The 20,084-nt window shown below is 34.8% G+C and overlaps 1 protein-coding gene across 1 annotated transcript; it reads left to right on the top strand.

The window, feature by feature from the left end:
* Positions 1 to 4,199: 4,199 nt before the first annotated feature.
* On the top strand, positions 4,200 to 20,084 carry LOC113099912 (N-alpha-acetyltransferase 25, NatB auxiliary subunit-like). The gene is made up of 24 exons (XM_026264820.1): positions 4,200 to 4,301; positions 6,144 to 6,229; positions 7,083 to 7,221; positions 7,360 to 7,478; positions 8,197 to 8,271; positions 8,370 to 8,477; positions 8,557 to 8,635; positions 9,584 to 9,695; positions 9,807 to 9,896; positions 10,356 to 10,528; positions 10,610 to 10,722; positions 11,804 to 12,011; positions 12,114 to 12,203; positions 12,285 to 12,465; positions 13,454 to 13,553; positions 13,642 to 13,793; positions 13,888 to 14,013; positions 14,090 to 14,333; positions 15,922 to 16,045; positions 16,132 to 16,197; positions 16,634 to 16,731; positions 16,818 to 16,928; positions 17,008 to 17,154; positions 18,213 to 20,084. Exons 1-24 carry the CDS (start codon positions 4,244 to 4,246, stop codon positions 18,333 to 18,335), a joined length of 2,922 nt encoding a protein of 973 aa, XP_026120605.1. The 5' UTR covers positions 4,200 to 4,243; the 3' UTR covers positions 18,336 to 20,084.

The following is a 20,084-nucleotide window of genomic DNA, read 5'->3' as shown; positions in this document are numbered from 1 at the left end:
ATGATATATAAATATATGATCGATATATTTCCTGTAACCAATAGCAATAATACCCAAATAAAATAAATGTAAAAAAATCATGTTTGGCAACCAGCCCAATATTATTTCATTTGGCCCACATGCAAAAAGAAAAACAAAAATGTTTATTGCATACAGACCCAATTTTACTGTAAAAAAAAAAAAAATCTTTTTTTTTTATAACCTAATTTTATTTTTTTAATAAAATTATTTTATTTTGGAAACAATCTATATTTTTATACTATTTTAATCTAATTGCTTTTATTTTTAAATAAAATATTTTATTAATTTAATTCTTTTGATTTTAAATATATATATATATATATATATATATATATATATATATATATATATATATATATATATATATTAGGGCTGGGCAAGTTAACGCGTTTTTATCGCGTTAACGCATTAATTAATTAACGCCGACAATTAGTTTATCGCGCGTTAACGTACTTTTTATTTTGAAAGTCCGTTGCTCACTGCGTTTCACTACACATAGCTAGACTGTAATAAAACAACCGAATACAACACAAACCATTGGTCACAGGAGGGGTGGGATGTTTATCAGTAGGCTACTTGCTGCTTGGGATGAGCTACAGCGCAAAACAGAAAATCATGTCCAGAGCCGAATTCCGTCTGGTAGGAATGACTTGTATAAGCGACTCCTTCTTTTGTCTAAGTTCAATTTGTTTTGTTCTAATTCTGCAGCACTCGCTGCATTTGGCCAGGACGTTGTCAAACGCGCTGTTGTGCAGAGATACTATGACAGAACACTGGAGACTGTGCGCGTTGCAGAGGGCGTGTTCAAAAAGCAGATGTCTCGCAGCAGCTATCATATTTCTTGCGCTATCTGTGCTAAGTGTGCTGACTTTATTTGAAATGTCCCACTGATGTGCAACAGGAATAAAATGTTTAGCGCACGCTTCAGCAAAATGTCTCTCTTTATCATCTCAATACAAATTTACAAAAAACCCTACCATTCCAAGAAACCGCGTTATTTGTTATTCTTTTATTATGTGTTTTGTGTTTTCTTTCGCTGTCATTCTGTTGTACTGCGGAGCTTCTGTCACGAAAACAAATTCATCCTCATATGTGTAAACATACCTGGCAATAAAGCTCATTCTGATTCTGATTCTGATCTGAAAATGTGAATGACCTTGTGTGTCTAAGCAACTGGCTAGGTGCAGATGAGTAAGTAAATGTAAAGTTGGAAGAATGGATAGGCTAAATGAAGTTAATTTTGTCCAGTCAATCTGCATCACTGAAAGATATTTTTTTTTTTTTTTGGACTGAGATTCTCAGTCTCTTAAAGGAGATTGATGTTGTTGCTCGGAAGGGGGCAGTTAAAATGTTATGATTGAGGTTTTGGACATAATTTATATATTTATATATTTATATATATATATATATATATATATATATATATATATATATATATATATATATATATATATATATTAGGGGTGTAACGGTTCACAAAATTCACGGTTCGGTTCGATACGATACACTGATGTCACGGTACGGTTCGGTTCGGTTCGATACGTTTTAGATACAGCAAAATGCAAAAACATCTCAACTTTTCAGAATGCCGCAAGCGCACCGCGGGTCATGTGACAAGAACTAACCAATCAGCTTCTTCCTTTCCCATAACAACGTTGAGAGCTCAGCCAAGATGAAGGATCAGCTGATCATAGTTGTATATGGATTGCAATTTTGAAATAAATTTAGTAGCAGAGCTACTGCAAGCGATTTTTAGAGCTGCAAATCCATTTATCCTTCGCTGAAATTTCCGCGTCTCATGGAGAGAGCACGTCATTGTTGCTTAGCAAAGACAGACGCCTCATGAGCGCTTCTGCCCGAGCGCTTTGGAAGGAGGAGAAAGACGCGCTTAGCGTTTTCCACGCGTTTTTAGGAGCGATATGTGAACGGGGGCGCTCGCTCACTCAGCACGCGCTGAAGGCTCATTGCAAAATGTCTAATGCATTTAACAGACCAGAAATATAAGATCCTAAAATAACCAACAGGTCTGGTGTTTGGGTGCACTTTGGATTCCCTGTAAGCTATAATACTGGTGTCTAAATGCTGCAGGCATAGTTTGTTGCGTGCATGTTTCTCCTTTTTTTCGTCTTTTCCCAGATACTGACACAATAAGGTGATGTCGGCGTAAATGAGTTGACATGTTTCAAGTATTCACGCTGGTGTTTTTTTTTTTTTTTTAAAGCAATGAAGCAACCGCGCGAAGCCCTCACTATATAGGATTTTAGAAAGAATGCAGAGCACTAGTGTAGTGTGCAAACTTACCACAGTGTGGATTTCAGAAAGTGTGCAAAGACTTCACGTGCACACTTACCATAACATGGATTTACAAATAATGTTCTAAGGAGGGGCTCTCATGTCACTCTGATCGAGCAGCTCATAGATGGAATCATGCATCTCAAACAATATGTTTGAGAGTCATCTTCTTTTTCTAGTCTGTTAAACGCATTGGCCATTTTGCAACGAGCCTTCAGCGCGTACTGAGTGAGCGAGCGCCTGACTGAGTCATAACATAACATAAACATAAGTTGGGGTTTTTTCTTCTTCGGGAGTGTCAGGGGCGTTGCCTGTTACGTTGTTTGGGTTATTGTGCTACCTTGTTGAACGCATATCATTATATTTCTCTTTTTTTTTTTCAAATATAATTAATTAGTCCAACGAACCGTTCGGTATGCATAATGCGTACCGCGTACCGAACCGAAAGCGTCGTACCGAACGGTTCAATACGAATACGCGTATCGTTACACCCCTAATATATATATATATATATATATATATATATATATATATATATATATATATATATATATATATATATATATATATATATATATATATATATTTTACAAACTAAACAAAACTTTAATGTTTTATTTATACGTTAATGTTATATTTAATTTGATTACATTAATGTTTAAGTTAAGATTTACAAGAAATGTTAACTGCTACTAACTTTTAACTGTTGTAAAAAAGCACTTTATTTGTTTAAAGTTTTGACAAACAAAATTGTATTGCACTTTTGTTCATACAGTAGAACTTTGAAAGAATAAAATTATACAATACACTACTTTTGAATTTTGCGCATGCTGCGATTAATCGCGATTAATCGCAGAAAATCATGCGATTAATCGCGATTAAAATATTTAATCGTTGCCCAGCACTAATATATATATATATATATATATATATATATATATATATATATATATATATATATATATATATATATATGATCAATATATTTCCTGTAACCAATAGCAATAATGCCCAAATAAAATAAATGTAAAAAAATCATGTTTGGCAACCACCCCAAAATTATTTCATTTGGCCCACATGCAAAAAGAAAAACAAAAATGTTTATTGCATACAGACCCAATTTTACTGTAAAAAAATCTAAATATTATTTGGAAATTAATACATTTTTTTATTACATAGTTAACATTTTCTATGATTAGCACTTTACTGGCAGATTCTTTATTTAGTTATTTGTTTTCTTATTTTATTATAACCTTTTTTTTTTAAAATACAATTCTTTTTTAATTATTTTATTTTTAAACAATTTATATTTTCATGCTATTGTAATATAATTGCTTTTATTGTTAAATATTTTATTAATTATAATTTTTCTATATTAAATATTATATATATATATATATATATATATATATATATATATATATATATATATATATATATATATATATATATATATATAATTAGTAGTAGTAGTAGTATTTTACATTTTCTACCATGTTTTTTTCTTTTTCTTTTTGGGAGCAAAAACATGGTCGTACCACTGCACTTGTGTTTTTACATTGACACTGAACCTGGCTCCTGTTTAAAGTCAAAATAAATCGAAATATCATTTGGAGATTAATACGTTATTTAGTACATAGTAAACATTTTCAACCAATAACACTTTACTGGCAGATTCTTAATTTTTTTGTTATTTGTTTTCTTATTTTATTATAACCTAATTTTATTTTTTAAATAAAATTATTTTATTTTGGAAACAATTTATATTTTTATACTATTGTAATCACTTCTTTTTTTTTTTTTTTTTGTAAGCAAGAAAAATAAAGCAGGGATGTGTCTTTTACATTAAATTACTCCTGGCTCCTGTTTAAAGTCTTTCCGGAGTGCCTGCTCTGCGCATGCGCACCAATTAATCCTGCTCAGCTCCATCATGGCGGCGAGGGGCCATGTGCAAGACCCCAACGACAGGAGGTTGCGACCTATTTACGGTAAGATTCACATCGCAGTCCTGAGCTTAAACAGACATATCGGGTCTGACTAGTGCTGTACGACCGGCCTGTACGTTACTGAGTTTATCAAAGGGCTGCAGGAGCTGTGGAGAGCCGGTGAGGCCTGCGGAGCTGAAGCCGCGGTGTCGGTTCGGCTGCGGCGCCTGATGACAGTGCGTCCCTACGCGGTCGCACTCTGATGTTTCAATCGGTAGAGTTAAGCCGGTTTATAGCCTATCTAAACACTGAGATAATGTTTAAATATCCAGAGATCGGTGTGAATGTCATTTGATCAACCGGTTCATCACCTGTGTGAGATGTCAAAGAGATTAACACACTCAATACGAGCCATTTTTGCTTTAATTGTTTGTATTAAAGATAAATGATCTGAAGGTAGAACTGCTTATTGTCTTCCAGAGATTATATTTAAGGCTCTTTGTTTATATAGTTATGAACTATTGCGTTTTAAATTGGAACATTTGCTCTAAAGCTGTGCAGAAATGCCCTATGAGTGGCTTTAAATGCGTTAACTATGAAACTTAATTGGTCTTAATACATAACCTTGTGGGTCGCATAGCTTTGTTTTAAGTTAATTTAATGTTGTATTTTTTACTGTCGAACTTAGTCAAGTTGCAAACAAATAAAGATAAATCAAAGGTAGATAAGAATAAAGTAGTAAAGAACATTAGTTCATATATTAATACAGATTAATTAAAGATGCATACTTTTATTGCGTGATCTGCCTTATTGACATTATAAAATGGTTGATTTACTGCATAAATGTATAATAAAATTTGATTTTAATATTTTTATGGTATTCTGTTAAATTTAATTATTCAATAAATTATAAAATGTTTTATTCAGATATAGAGTGCTGTTTTTACCAATCAGCAACCAGGACCAGAATTTATAATTGTGATTTTATAAAAAAGATTTTTAAATGTAATTGCAGGTTGTGGAGTTTAGACTTTACAGATTTGTGCATTTATATTGCATTGATTCAAACAACATATTTATATAATATATAATTGTTATTATTTTTTATGAAATAAAATATCAATGACTCGCTATTCTTCTTCTACACTAGAGATGCTGCTCTGTGCATGTGAGGTTTATATTGATTAATAGATCAGTGACCTTCATTCTAGTGCTTTTTGCCCTCTTGCCATTCTGTTGTGTGAAAGTGATCTGGATTTGTGTGGGTGATTGATTAGAAATGTAACCGTTATAAGGAAGGATGCATTAATTTACAGAAACACAGAAGTGTTCTATGATGTGGCCTGGTTAATTTTGGCATCCAGCTGTCATCAGACATGGTCCTGTGTTCTTTTAGCAGAGACTCATGGGAAGGGAGGGTTCTTGTTCTTGCTCTGAATCGCATTGAGCAGCTGGTGAGAGAATGTTCTCACAGTGATGCAGTGTTGCGTTCGGTCCTCATCACCGATGCTGATTATGGTTTAGCATGACTGGATGTACATACCTATTTTTCAAGGGAATCATATTTCTCAATTTTGTAGCATTTTCTCTACCTATAATGTAACTTGAGGTTTCTTGCACAGTTAAATTTTAGTTCATTAAAGTTCAGGTAGTTTCTGTCATCATTTACATCACCTTCATTGAACTCGAAAAAGGTTTGTAACTGCATGAATATGTTAAATTATAATTAGGTGTTGGTCTGTTGAAGTTTGACTGGCTGATTAGTGGCAGCGAGAGAGTTTATCAGTCGTTCATCACACTTTAATGATGGAAACACATGGTTGTTCTCTTTGGTAATCGTCAAAAATATTATTTACTTCCACAACTGTGCTGTTTTGTTGTATTGAACTTTTTTTTCTTCTTTAGATTACCTTGACAATGGCAATAACAAGATGGCAATCCAGCAGGCTGACAAACTGCTGAAGAAGCACAAAGATCTTCACTGCGCAAAGGTGTTTTATTTATTTATATATTTATTTTAATTTAATTAATTTTTAATTATTTATTTTAGTTTAGTTTAATTTATCTTTATTTTTATTGTATTTTTTATTTTAATTATTTTATTTTATTTTTCCCCACAACCCCATGACCAGCTGGTCATATTACGGTAATAGCAAACTCTAGGGCTGAATTTTGGGGAGAAAATGTAATTTGGATTTATTTTTATTTTATCCAGGTTTGCCGTTCTTCTTTGTAAATCTGCACAGTTTGCCCACAGTGTTTTATATCAGTAATATCATTTCTATTTTAATGTTTATATATCTGTATGACTATAAAATAGTACAAAATTATAGCAATATTATTGTTGTTATTTCTAGTATTATTCTCAAATTGATTATATAAATAAAAAAATAATTGTTTAATTAAATCATATAAACAAATAATGTATGTATATATATATATATATATATATATATATATATATATATATATATATATATATATATATATATGAAGTAAAATATAGAAAATCTAAATGTCACTGTGAAATAAAAGATAAACTATTTAAGAAAAATTATATTGTAATAATAGTAATTTTACAGTACATCTTTAAAATTTCAATAGTTATGGCTGTCTTGATTACTTTATTTTCAAAAACAAGGTGATACTAAATGTATATGAGAAAACAAAAGCATTTTTTGACTTTGCATGCATGTAAACCTATTTTAGGAGACAATATTAGGAACCTTAAAAATGGCATAACAGGGGCACTTTAAGAAAGAAAAAACCCTCATGAATTTGACCTGCTAGATTGGAAAATTAGCTCCAGACACATTTATCACATGCTCTGCTCTTGTTTGGTAGGTCTTGAAGGCGATCGGTCTGCAGCGCACAGGAAAACAGGATGAAGCCTTCACACTCGCACAGGAAGTGGCCGTTCTCGAACCCACAGATGACAACTCTCTGCAGGCCCTGACCATCCTCTACAGAGAAATGCACCGACGTGAGTGTTACAAGCACTGACATGTCATTTTTCTGTCCTGTCGAAATGCCAGTCAGAGCATGTTTAGTTTTAACATACAATGATACCACATGCACCACAAACCCATAATTTTGTGCATTTTGCTCTTTCTTTCTACAGCCGAGTTAGTGTCCAAGCTTTATGAAGCTGCAGTCCGGAAAGTTCCAGCGAGCGAGGAGTACCACTCTCACCTCTTCATGGCTTACGCCCGGGTCGGAGAGTACAAGAAAATGCAGCAGGTTTTGTTTGTATCCGCTCTTATTTCATCAGTCTTTACACCCCGTTTAAAAAATGAATTAGGGCTGAATTAAATAGGGGAAAATCAAATCTGATTTTAAAATCCAGTTAAAGAAAATCTCCAGATTTGCTGTGCTTGTTTGAAGGGCTGCAAAATTCTGCATAAATTTAGATTATATATTAATATTACTGTAATAATAAGAGCAGTAGTAATAATATAATAATATTATTATTATTATTTAAATCAACAAAATAAGAATTTAATAAGAAATATTACTATTTATTATTCATTTTAAAATAAAAATCTAGAATTTAAAAAGTGTTATATAATTACTATAATAATAATAATAATAATTTCATTTTACAGTAATTTATGTTTTTCAAACATTAAATCATTGAGTTTTATTTTGGCATAAAACCACAGGGAGCCATTATTATTTATTTATTTTATAATTTCTTATTGCAGAAATACATTTTATATATATGTATGTATGTATGTATGTATATGTATGTTGTGTTATTTTGTATATGTTTAAATGACTGTGGTTGCTAATACCAACTTAATTGGATTAACAAAAACTAGTTTGGGACTGCTATTCAATAGCCTTACCTTATAGGGTGTTTATTTATCGATATTAGTAATACTCTTATAATTTATGTGTAAGTTAAGTAAAGGGGGACAGTACTTGAATGACTTTTGTCTTTCCACTCTTCTGACAGGCTGGAATGGCACTGTATAAAATTATCCCCAAAAACCCTTATTACTTTTGGTCGGTTATGAGCTTGGTGATGCAGGTACAATTTATGTTTTCTTGGTTACATAAACAATACATTTCAGAGATGAACCCATGCAGAACAAAATACATCGACTTCAGCAATTCAGTACGTTTCAGGCCATCTCCGCACGAGACGAGAAGCTCTCTCAGACCATGTTCCTGCCGCTGGCTGAGCGTATGGTGGAAAAAATGGTAAAGGAGGAGAAAATCGAGGCAGAAGCTGAGGTAGGACAATGGTATCGAGAATCTGCTTCTGATTTCAGCCGTATGAAGTTTATGATGCATTTTCCCTCGGCCGTTCCAGGTCCAGCTGTACTTCATGATCTTGGAGCGTTTGGGGAAATATGTGGAGGCGCTGGAGGTGGTTCAGGGGCCACTTGGAGGTGAGGAGAAAACACTGTGTTCTTCAAAGGAATATTCTGGGTTATTCCCAGTTGAATGTCTTTGTGTTGCATCTGTGACATGCGGTTAGTTGCCAGAGTTGAGAAGCATTTAAAAAAGAACAATTTACCAATGCATGGGGATTTTCTCCATATAAACAGCATGTTATTATGAAAGCTTGGGTCGAGAACTGGGTAAAAAAAAAAGGTAGTTGTGACCTTTTTGTATCACAGTTCTGACTTGAATATGAATTGAAAGATATAAAATCAATAAAAGGTCGCAGTTTTTGATATGTAAAAAAAAGAAAGTTTATATTTTGCAGTTCTCAGAAAAAAAGTCAGAATTGTTGGATATAAAGTCAGAATAGCAAGAATAAATGATGAAATGTCACAATTGCCTTTATTTTTTGTTCTGTTGCAGAAACAATAGTTTATAGTTCACATCTCTTTTTGGTATTAAGTAACCTACGGTCAAATAATTGAATATTAGGGCTTCCCCCATAATAGCTGACTAACCTTTAGTCGACAAGAAGAGGCTTGGTTGACCAAAATGTTATAAGTCGCTTAGTTGCAGAAAAAAAAAATCCACAGGAAGTAGTGAGATCACGCGATCAGTGACGGACAGATCATTAACGGCTGGATTTTGTGGTAATAAAGTAAGGTTACATCTATAAGAGTAGTACATCTTTTGTTGCGCTTTTGTAAAATAAAGAAAGCAAACAGTATCCGCTTCCTACCGTCTCGGTCTCTCAAATTTTCCCTTAAAAATATTAATGTTTCAGCATAGATAATAATCAGAAATGTTTCTTGATCAGCAAATTTGTATATTAGACTGATTTCTGAAGGATCATGTGACACTGAAGACTGGAGTAGTGATGCTGAAAATACAGTTTTGATTGATTTTATCCACACATTTAACGTCTCTCAGTCATTCTGCGATGTCTCCCTCAGAGAAGCTGACCAGTGAACTGCAGAGTCGTGAGAACAAATGCATGATGATGTACCGCCGTCTGGAGCGCTGGGCCGAGTGCAACGCGCTGTCCTGCAAGCTGCTCCTGAAAAAGTGAGTCCACTAAGAAAACTGATCCATAACGGATTTCACATAAAAAGCCACTTCTGAGTGAAATTGTTCCATTTTATTAGTTAACCTGTCACTTTATATCTTTCCCTGCAGCCCTGATGACTGGCAGTTCTACTTATTGTACTTTGACTCTTTGTTCCACCTCATTGATCAGAGTTGGACGCCTCCACATGAAGGAGCTCAGTAAGTAGTAAAAATATAGGTAAAAATAGGTACAAATTGACAGCCTGAATGCACTGTAAGTCGCTTTGGATAAAAGCGTCTGCTAAATGCATAAATTTAATTTAATTTAAGTAGTAATTTTATATCTGGGAAAGAGTTTGCTGCATTTGAAATGGAAAGTCAAGTACACTGCATTGTATACTGGCTGTAGTTGATTGGATACTCCATGCATATTGAGCACAGTTTGTGTACTTGAAGTTGAGTTCCTGTGGCTCAAGTGGTAGAGCATTGCGTTAGCAGCGCAAAAGGTTGTGGGTTCAATTCCTAGGGAACACATGTTAGGTAAAAAAATGTTAGCCTGAATGCACTGTAAGTCTGCTAAATGCATACATTTAATTTTTTAATTAGAAAGTAGTTGCTATTCTGAACACATCTTGTCTCGGTCTCATACATGTTGTGGTGTTCCTCTCAACGCTGCAGTTCTGCAGAAGGAGAGGTGCATGCCTCCATATCCCAGGCCCTCAGCTTCATGGAGGACCGAATAGCCACAGAAGAAGCGAAGGAGTCCAAGCATCTTAGAGGGCCGTACCTGGCCCGTCTGGAGCTCATCAGACGGCTCCGGGAGCGCAGCTGTCCTGAAGCACAGCAGCTAGGTACAGGATGGGTCTGGGCCGCTTTACACGCAGCTGCATGTTTGCTGTATGTTTCTGACGTGTTTTCCCACCATGATGCAGGTGAACCTCTTGAACTCATGTTCCAGTTCTTTGTCAAGTTTGGAGACAAGCCATGTTGCATCACCGACTTGACGATCTTTCTGGATCTTCTCGCACCTGACCAATATGTGCAGGTAATCATTTTATACATGTGTGTATTTGCATACCCCAAAAAGAATATTTAAAGTCATTACTGTGTTTAATGAGAAAAGCATCAAATAAACATTACAAAGTAGCTTTAGAAATTTGATTTGATATATTTATATATATATATTTACAGACTGTTTGTTGCAGCTCATAGATGCCATGAATGCATTTACACTGAAATTACAATTGCATAAATAATGCATTGAGATCAATTGGTGGATTTTTTTTTTTTTTTGGGGGGGGGGTTAATTTTAAGTGAACTCTCTCTTAAATGTGTATTTTATTAATATTGGAAATAAGAAATGATAGGCTATAACAAACTAAACTTTCCAGTAGGTGGCTGATTCATTCATTTATTAAACTTTATGAATGGACCATTGAATCATTGACTCACTTGATTCATTCAGAAAGGAGAATCATTGCTGTTAAACGCGCATTAGTTCTTCATAATTTTGGAGGCAAAACTGAGCAAAAACAGACTATTTTTTTAACTTTTTACTTGCTGAACTGTTATAAAATCAATATGATATTTGCACTTGTGCTCTTTCAGTCCAAAAACTGCACTGATGTGATAATGCTTTCACAGCTTGTGTGATATTGTTTAACTTTATCATATGATATAAATATCTACCGTATTTTTCGGACTATGAGTCGCACCTGAGAATAAGTCGCATCAGTCCAAAAATACGTCATGACGAGGAAAAAAACATGTATAAGTCGCACTGGACTATAAGTCGCATTTATTTACAACCAAGAGAAAACATTACCGTCTACAGCCACGAGAGGGCGCTCTATGTCTTCAGTGTAGACTACAGGAGAACTGAGCAGCATAGAGCGCCCTCTTGCTGCTGTAGACGGTAATGTTTTCTCTTGGTTCATGTCAAATTAATTTTGATAAATAAGTCGCACCTGACTATAAGTCACAGGACCAGCCAAACTATGAAAAAAAAGTGCGACTTATAGTCCGGAAAATACGGTATATGTGAATCTCAATTTTGAAAATGTGACCCTTATGACTGGTTTTGTGGTCCAGGGTCACACATATGAACGTTCTTGCGACTGTCTCAGTTCATCAACAGGCTGATGGAGGCTGTGCCTCTGTGCGCTCCGGGAGAGGATGGTGTTGCTCTTCCAGGAGACACTCGAGCTCTTCAGAGACATCTGTGTGTGACCCAGCTGAGCCGCAGTCTGGGTCAGCAGCACGCGCTCAACACCGAGGGCAAACTGAGCCTCATCAAACAACTGAAGGCACATTACCAGCACGGCTTACAGTTCGGTAAGCAGATGACTAGGCAGGTTGAACCATTAAGATTTCTTCTAATATGTGTCTAATATTTATTCGGCTTCCTATATTTATATTTATTTCTATTTGTTCTAGGGAAGTCGTGTTTAAAAACCGAGCTGCAGTTCTCTGATATGTACTGTCTGATGGCGGCTCATGTCTTTATAGACCTGTGGCTGGAGACGGGTGAGTCTGAGCTCATTCCCACAGTCAGCTTGATTGAAAGCGTTCATGTTTTGATGTGAATGTGCTGTGTCTGTTCTGTAGGTGATCAGAACATGTTGTGGCAGTGTCTGGGGCTGTTAGAGGAAGGTCTCTCCCACAGTTCCTCTAACGCTCAGTTCAAACTGCTGCTTTTGCTTCTGTACTGTCGTCTGGGGGCTTTTGAGCCGGTGGTAGATCTTTACTCCAGTCTGGACGCCAAACACGTCCAGCACGACACCATAGGGTAAGAACGTGCCTTAAAAATATATATATATTTTTTTATATGTGTTCCTGGTCTTATTGTGCACGGTTGATCAGTGCACCTTATTAAAAATTAAAAAAAGCTATTATTTTATGATTATTAGAGATTAAATGCATACATTAAATATTGTACTTTATATTGGAAAACCAATTGAAAATATACACATTACCATACGCGTTAAAAACTAAGTAAACCATGTAATAATAAATAACATCACCTGGTTTGTAAGTGTTATTTTAGTAGTATTTATGTACTGTTATAGTACTTTTTATTTGTGTATATATATATATATATTTACATTCATAATCACGTTCGTTCACAGTAATTTTAGTACTTAGCTATTTTACTTCAGTCAGTAGCCAATGCAACATTTCTGAATTTCATTTAAGTTTAAGGTTTTTTTAAATCAAATTTTAATGTTTACTCTTCCAATTAACAACTATTTTAAAGTACACTTTTCACTGACTGTAATGAAGCATTTCAGACACAGTTATTCAAATCATAAATCTAGCAATACTTTTTATATTTTTTTGTATTCTTACTAGTTTAAACCACATTATAAATATGCATATATATATTTTTTTATAATATTTAGATTTTATTTTAATTCATATTTTCAGTTTTGAATTAACAAAAGGCATTTGAATAGTGTTTTTTAATAACACTAGTGAAGAAAAAAATATATATTTGTATGCTTTTGTCTGTTTTACGCACCAATAAAATAAATTTGAATGCATTATGTACCAATTCAAAGTAACAGAAAAAAAAATACACTTCAAAATATTTTGAAAAGTGACATTTCTTCTAATACAGGAAAACACAAGAAGTTATGATATTAAGCCAGTCTATCATACTATAATTATCTAAAAAAGAAAAAATCATGGAATCACATTAATGCATCACAGTACATTAGGTTAAATGCGCTGAGCAAGCACTAGCAATGTGTTTTTGTTTTTTTGTCTTCATCCAGGTACTTATTAACCCGCTATGCAGAGTCTTTGGGTCAGTTTGCTGCTGCTTCCCAGTCTTGTAACTTCTCCCTCAGGTTTTTTCACTCGAACCAGAAAGATGTACGTTCTCATAGTTCAACAGCAGTTCATGTCCAAAAATGACCATTCTGTCCTCATTTACTCACGCTCATGCTGCTTGATCCCCCAGACCTCAGAATACATTATTCAAGCATACAAGTACGGTGCTTTTGAGAAAATCCCAGAGTTCATCGCCTTCAGGAACAGACTCAATCACTCGCTGCACTTTGCCCAGGTGCGCACCGAGAGGATGCTGCTGGACCTCTTCCTGGAAGCCGACATGTTAGTCGCTCTTTATCTAACGTACTTTGTATTTAGAAGTCACAAGGTGATATTTCGACAGGTTTCTGATTGTTGCCACTCTATCGTTGCACAGATCGTCGTCTCTAGAGGAGAGTGTAAAATCCATGTCTCTCTGTCCGGAAGAGGATGACATCCCGTGGGACAGTTTAAGGGACAACCGTGACCTGACTGTCCTCGTGAGCTGGGACCCTAAGGACCGGTACGACGAGTCTATCCTCCTGAACGATGACGTGTTTTAAGCATACGTTTGTTTTAATGGTGATCACACACTGCAGGCAGCTGAACGAGGAGCACAAGCAGCGCTCTCTAGAGGAAGACACCCTGTGGCTGAGGTTGAGGTCGCTCACGCTGCGTCTGATTGGCTGCGTCTCTGCGCTCGCTCATCCGCCGGCGTCACGCAACTCTGAGAAGACGACTGAAAACGGAGTGACGGCCAAACCGTCTTCTCTACAGTCGCTGCTCTCTCAGCTAGAAAACACACTAAACCAGGCCACGCAGTTCACGGAAAAACAACCCCAGGTCAGAACCCTCACAGACCGGTCAGCAAATGCATTTTTTTGGTTGGGGTTCAAAATCCTGCCACACATAACTGTATATGCATCATGCAGGCAGGCATGCAATATTGTGCTTTTGATAATGAAATTAAACATTTTAAATTGTAATATACAGTTTCTCGTACACTTTTGTAATTTATAGTATTTATTAATATTTTGAATTTTTCAGTCTTCAATTTAGTCTACGTTTTATTAATATTTAGTTATATGCTTTTACATTTTTTTCCTTTAGATATTTTATTTATTTATTTATTTTTACCATTTTTAAATAATTTTTTTTACTTTATTTTGGTTAACATTTCTCATCTGTTTTTCTATCTAATATTACAATTTTATTTTATATTAATGAATAAGATGTTCATGACTTACTTGTTATTTTTTTTGAGTAAAACCATGTAATATATCAACTATCCAAGACCTTGAAAAACGAGACTATTTCAGAATAAATTTTAATTATTTTATATTTTGAGTTTTCATTTTAGTTTTAGTAATTCTGTAATGAGCTTTTGTCATTTTTATTATTTTAATTTAGCTTTATTCTGTTTAATTTTTGTTTAAGTAATTTTAGTATGAATGAATGAATGATGCATTTCATATAAACTCAACTTTATAAACTTGTTTTCAGTTGCCAAGACAATTTTTTATTTTATTTCAATGAACAAAAGTGATTTTGAATATTTTTAGCTACAGTAATTACACTGGTGAAGAAAAATAACATTTTGTTTCATTTTATGATTTTTCTTTTTGCTAACAATATTAAACGTTAACAAATTAAATGCATCAACATCAAATTTGTAAAAAAATAAAATAAAAAACCTTCCCACAAATCATTAGGATATTAAGTAAAGATGATGTTCCATGAAGATATTTTGTAAAGTTCCTATCGTAAATATATCAAAACTGTATTTTTGATTAATGATATGCATTGCTAAGAATTTATTTGCACAACTTTAAAGATGATTTTCTCAATATTTAGATTTTTTTTTTTGCACTCTCAGATTCCAGATTTTCAAATAGTTGTATCGCAGACAAATATTCTCAGATCCTAACAAACCATACATTAATAGAATTATTTATTCAGCTTTTAGATAAATGCATACCGTATTTTTCGGACTATAAGTCGCACCTGAGTATAAGTCGCATCAGTCCAAAAATACGTCATGATGAGGAAAAACACATATATAAGTCGCACTGGACTATAAGTCGCATTTATTTAGAACCAAGAACCAATAGAAAACATTACCATCTCCAGCTGAGAGAGGGCGCTCTATGCTGCTCAGTGTAGACAATATAGAGCGCCCTCTGGCGGCTGGAGATGGTAATGTTTTCTGTTAGTTCATTTCTCTCGGTTCATGTCAAATTAATTTTGATAAGTCGCACCTGACTATAAGTCGCAGGACCAGCCAAACTATGAAAAAAAGTGCGACTTACAGTCCAGAAAATACGGTAAAACTCAATTTCGAAAAATTGACATTAACTGGTCTTGTGCTCCTTGGTGGGAAAGGAAGTTCTGTGCACTGATTGTGTGCGTGTGTTGTGGTTCTCCGCATCAGTACCCGTTCGTGGGTCCCGTGGCGTCTCGTCTGGCTCAGGCTCTGTCCAGCGGCTGCTGTCAGTGTCAGCTCTCCTCTCTACAGATCCCTCTGCACCTCCAGGAGCTCGAGGCCACCGGCCTGGGTTCGTTACTTCACACATCCTTATGTACAGCGTCGGTCCTTCCAATCCTGTATTACAATAATAATGTTGTTTCTTGTATTTTTTAGATGAATCAGCAGAGCTTCAGACACAGATTTCTAATCTTTTCAAATCCTTAGCAGTACAACTTCAAGGTATGTTTAAAACTACTTTTTAATGTTTCACATTTTATCACAAGTTGAATCATTATTGGTATCCATATTAACCAATATTGGTTATTTTCTTCCACTAATCATTTTGTTTTGTTTATTTTCTGCTGATGAAACCAATTCCATGTGGCCAGCATAATAATAATAATAATAATAATAATAATAAAGTCCACTTTCACTTTCCAATCAAATCATGATGAAAATAATTCACCCTCAAATATTGTCTGTTTATAAAATTATTTATTTTCTGTTGATGCAAACAAGTCCATATGAGCAGGGAAAATAATAATAATAATTATTATTATTCAGCCTTATTTCACTAGTCAAATCCTGAAGAAAATAATGCACATTACAAAAGTTAATAATAAGTTGTGTTGCAGTTTGTTTCATGTTGATTTTTTTTCCCTACATGCTTTTACAGACATGTTAGAAAAATGTAAAGGAGATTTATTAGAAGTCAAAGACAGTCAAAGCAAGCCGCAACCATTTTTACTGGAGAATCACGTCTACTTAGTTGAAGTGAGTCTCTCTCCATCACAGAATTGAAGAGAATACAGGACTGTCTCGAGAAAATAAAATAATTCATTCTTAACTGTTGGTTCCAGACTGTTTGCATCGTCTTATGGGTGTCTAATTACTGTGGAAGTGTCCTCCGACCCTTGAAGTCTAGTTTACAGAAGAAGAAGAAGAAGAAGAAAGAAGCCAGCACTGTAACGGTAGGAACAGCGCAGATCTCTCCCGAGTCTAGAAGTGGATCGGTCTGTGTTCATGAGCTGATCTGTGTCTCCCGCACAGCCTCCGGTGCTCTCGGCCTATCAGGAGTTCAGCAGCAGCTTGCAGAGTCTCCTCAATCAGGCGCTGGAGCACATCAAGAGCCAAGAGATCAGTCTGACGGCGCTGAAGCTGGGAGCCCTCAGTCTGGAGGGACAAACCCTGTCTGAGGTGCGTCTCTGAAACATTAGCAGCATCACGTCTGCTCCAGGGATAATTATTAACCATCTCATTTATACTTTGAATTAGCTTCTACTTTTAGATTAATTTTTATTTTTTTTATTTTATATTTCTGTTTAGTTTTCATTTCAGTTGGTTTTCGATATTCCAACATTTATCATTTTTTTAAATAGTCATTAAGGAAAAAGTTAAGGATATTTAATTAGAACAGTTAAGAATATTCCCCAGAATTCTCTTCTTAATGGTCGAGCAAGGCATATTTATATAGCACATTTCATACACAATATGGTAATTCAACATGATTTACATAAAAGAAAAGAAAATAATCACAACCATAAAAGCTGTAATATAGCAGTCTTAAGAAGTAGTCAAATTCTTGAAAATATTCATAAAAATTATTAATTTAATTGATTAATTGCGTTGTTTCAAGTTAGTTTTTGTAATTCTAATTTATAATGTATCAATTTTTAAATTATTTTATTTACAGGGAAAAGTTTTGTACTCCAAATAATAATTCTTGACTATTGGAGTTTTCTTAAATTCATTTTATTTAAAAATAATGATTTAATGAATTTTTAAGATTATTTAAAATTAATTGGTTTAAATGTAATATAGTGTTTTTTATTGATTTAAGTTGTTTTTATAATAATATTTATTTTAAGTATATGTTTAATAAAAAAAAAGTTTTTTTTTTTTAATTTTTTTTTCAAGTTTGCTTAATTATAATTTAAGGAAAAAGGAAACATTCCCAAAAACGTTTCCTAGGTATAACAAACTGAAGAATTCAAATCTTGAGAAGAATCACCTTACATTTTCCATAAAAAAATCATCATTTAATACATTTATTGGGTTGTTTCAAATGAGTTGTAATTAAGAAAAAAACTTACTATAGACTTCTAAAATGTTTGTGCAGCTGGCCCATGCTCCCATAAACAGTGTAAAGCTAGTGAAATGCATCAGTCTGAATGCAATCTGAGGTTGAAACTAAGTGATGATGCTTCAAAGAAACCGTTTCTCTATTTTTGACCGCTGTTTCTCGCTTCATTCAGGCGGAAGCGACCTTCACAAAGACGGCCATGGAAAAGGTTCAGAGCAGCTACCTGCGCTCGCTGCAGGAGATCGGGGAACTGTTGAAGAAGAGGGCGGACACGTTAAAATCCCTCAAAATCTGAGTGCGCCCTCGATCCGGTCCTCGGCCCCTAACGCATCCTCCCGTCTCAGTCTGTGAACTCCACTGGTCTCGTCTCCTTTTCCTATTTATCCGTCTCATTACAACGGCTTCAGCACAGACATCAACGGTGCTCTGCACAGCACTTTTAAGTGGAAACGTAACCTTCATGTCCCTAGCCAAAACTACATAGGCAAATGAAAACAAGCAATTTTAGAAGTACTGCTATAAATTATTGTACATAGTGTGAAGAGAGAAGGAATATCAACGAGAACTCCTTGGCAAATTAAAGTGAACTACTTTTGTCTTATATGTCGATGTCTTGCGTTATTGTCTCTCACTTCCCAGTTGTAAACCTTGCGATCGACGGTTCGTTTGCAGACGATTCTCCAAAGCAAAACGGGCCCGAACAAGTAGCCGACTTCCAGACTGACACCGTTTACGATGCACAACCAGCCAAAAGCTACGCTTCGTCCCGAGGAGATTTTGCGCAAAGTTTTGACAAGGTGGTGCGAGCATCCAGATGCTTCTTCGTATGTTACAAATGACTTTACTTGAGCCACTTTTAGCTTTCCCGTCTGTTTGATTGGAATCGCCATCGTATGAAACCAATCGCATTGAGTTCTGCTTGGGGCAAGTTTGTTAACGTGATGGTTAAAGACGTTTATTCAATCATGTTTAGTCATTAATTTTTATGCTTAAAATGATTTGATTGGTTGTTTACTTCAAAAAATTGTGATTGCACTGATAATGAGGGTTTTATAATTGTTGCATACCGAAAATTAGCCTTGCATTAAAGGGATATTTCACCCCAAATTGAGTCATTTACTCACTCGTGTCATTCCAAACCTATAAATTCGTTCATCTTCACAACAAAAAAAATTGTTTTAATCCATTCTGAGATATTTCTGATCCTGAAAGACTTTTCATCCAAAACACAGATGCTTTAAAACATTCGTTTTTTAATTATTTTTTTGTTCATATGAATCGAGCATTTTAATGCAAGTTTTCTGAATAGACAGAATTGTTTTATATGATGATGCACGAGAACGAATCTCATTGGTTCGTTCTCGTGCATCCAAATGTAAACAATGTTTTTGTGAATAAAAGCCTAAAATAAATCCGTTAATTTTCAGGAGATTTGAAATAAACTCGTTCAACGGATTTATTTTCACGAACGTTTTGTCTGAATAGGACAGAAACATCCCGGCTTTGGTTTAAAAACATCTGAATAAAAACATTTCTTATACATTTGGAATAACGTAGGGGTACATTTAAATCATTTTGGGGTGAAATAACTCTTCAGTGTCACAGTAGAGTCGAAGAAAGGTTTGTATACGACTGATTTGTCGATGTCTACCGGGAAGTGCAACTTGTTTACAATATTTCCGAGCTCCAGTGTGAATCGTGTAATGTTTCTAGCGTGTGTTTGACGGTGTGCTGCAATCTACGAGCTTTAGACCTGCACTGGGAGGGTGGAAAGATGCTTTTCTCTTTTTTTATTGTTATTTTGATCCAACACGGCGGGATGCAGGCTCTACTTGTGTGGTTCCAGGACTGAAGGGCTTCTTGCAGGTCTTCACCCTCACAAAGCTGGAGGACGACGGGCGCGTCTGGACCGAGGAGGTCGTTTGGAGATGATCAAGAGGTGATGGGAGACTGATGAAATCGTTTATTAGGGAAATTGAGAAAATACAAACAAAAACACTGGAATGTGAAAAGGACTTTTTAAATAAAAAGTAAATGTTCCACA

This window comes from Carassius auratus, unplaced genomic scaffold (genome assembly GCF_003368295.1).
Source record: "Carassius auratus strain Wakin unplaced genomic scaffold, ASM336829v1 scaf_tig00217085, whole genome shotgun sequence".
Lineage (NCBI taxonomy): Eukaryota > Metazoa > Chordata > Actinopteri > Cypriniformes > Cyprinidae > Carassius > Carassius auratus.
Note: the sequence above shows the minus strand (reverse complement) of the source record. Positions and strands in the feature narration are given on the sequence as shown.

What these genes read in the sequence shown, in the direction of transcription:
- LOC113099912 (XM_026264820.1), top strand. Translation starts at nt 4,244, where the DNA reads ATGGCGGCGAGGGGCCATGTGCAAGACCCCAACGACAGGAGGTTGCGA. An exon ending in AAGATCTTCACTGCGCAAAG is followed by an intron (nt 6,230 to 7,082) that starts GTGTTTTATTTA and finishes CTTGTTTGGTAG; the next exon opens with GTCTTGAAGGCGATCGGTCT. An exon ending in AGTACAAGAAAATGCAGCAG is followed by an intron (nt 7,479 to 8,196) that starts GTTTTGTTTGTA and finishes CTCTTCTGACAG; the next exon opens with GCTGGAATGGCACTGTATAA.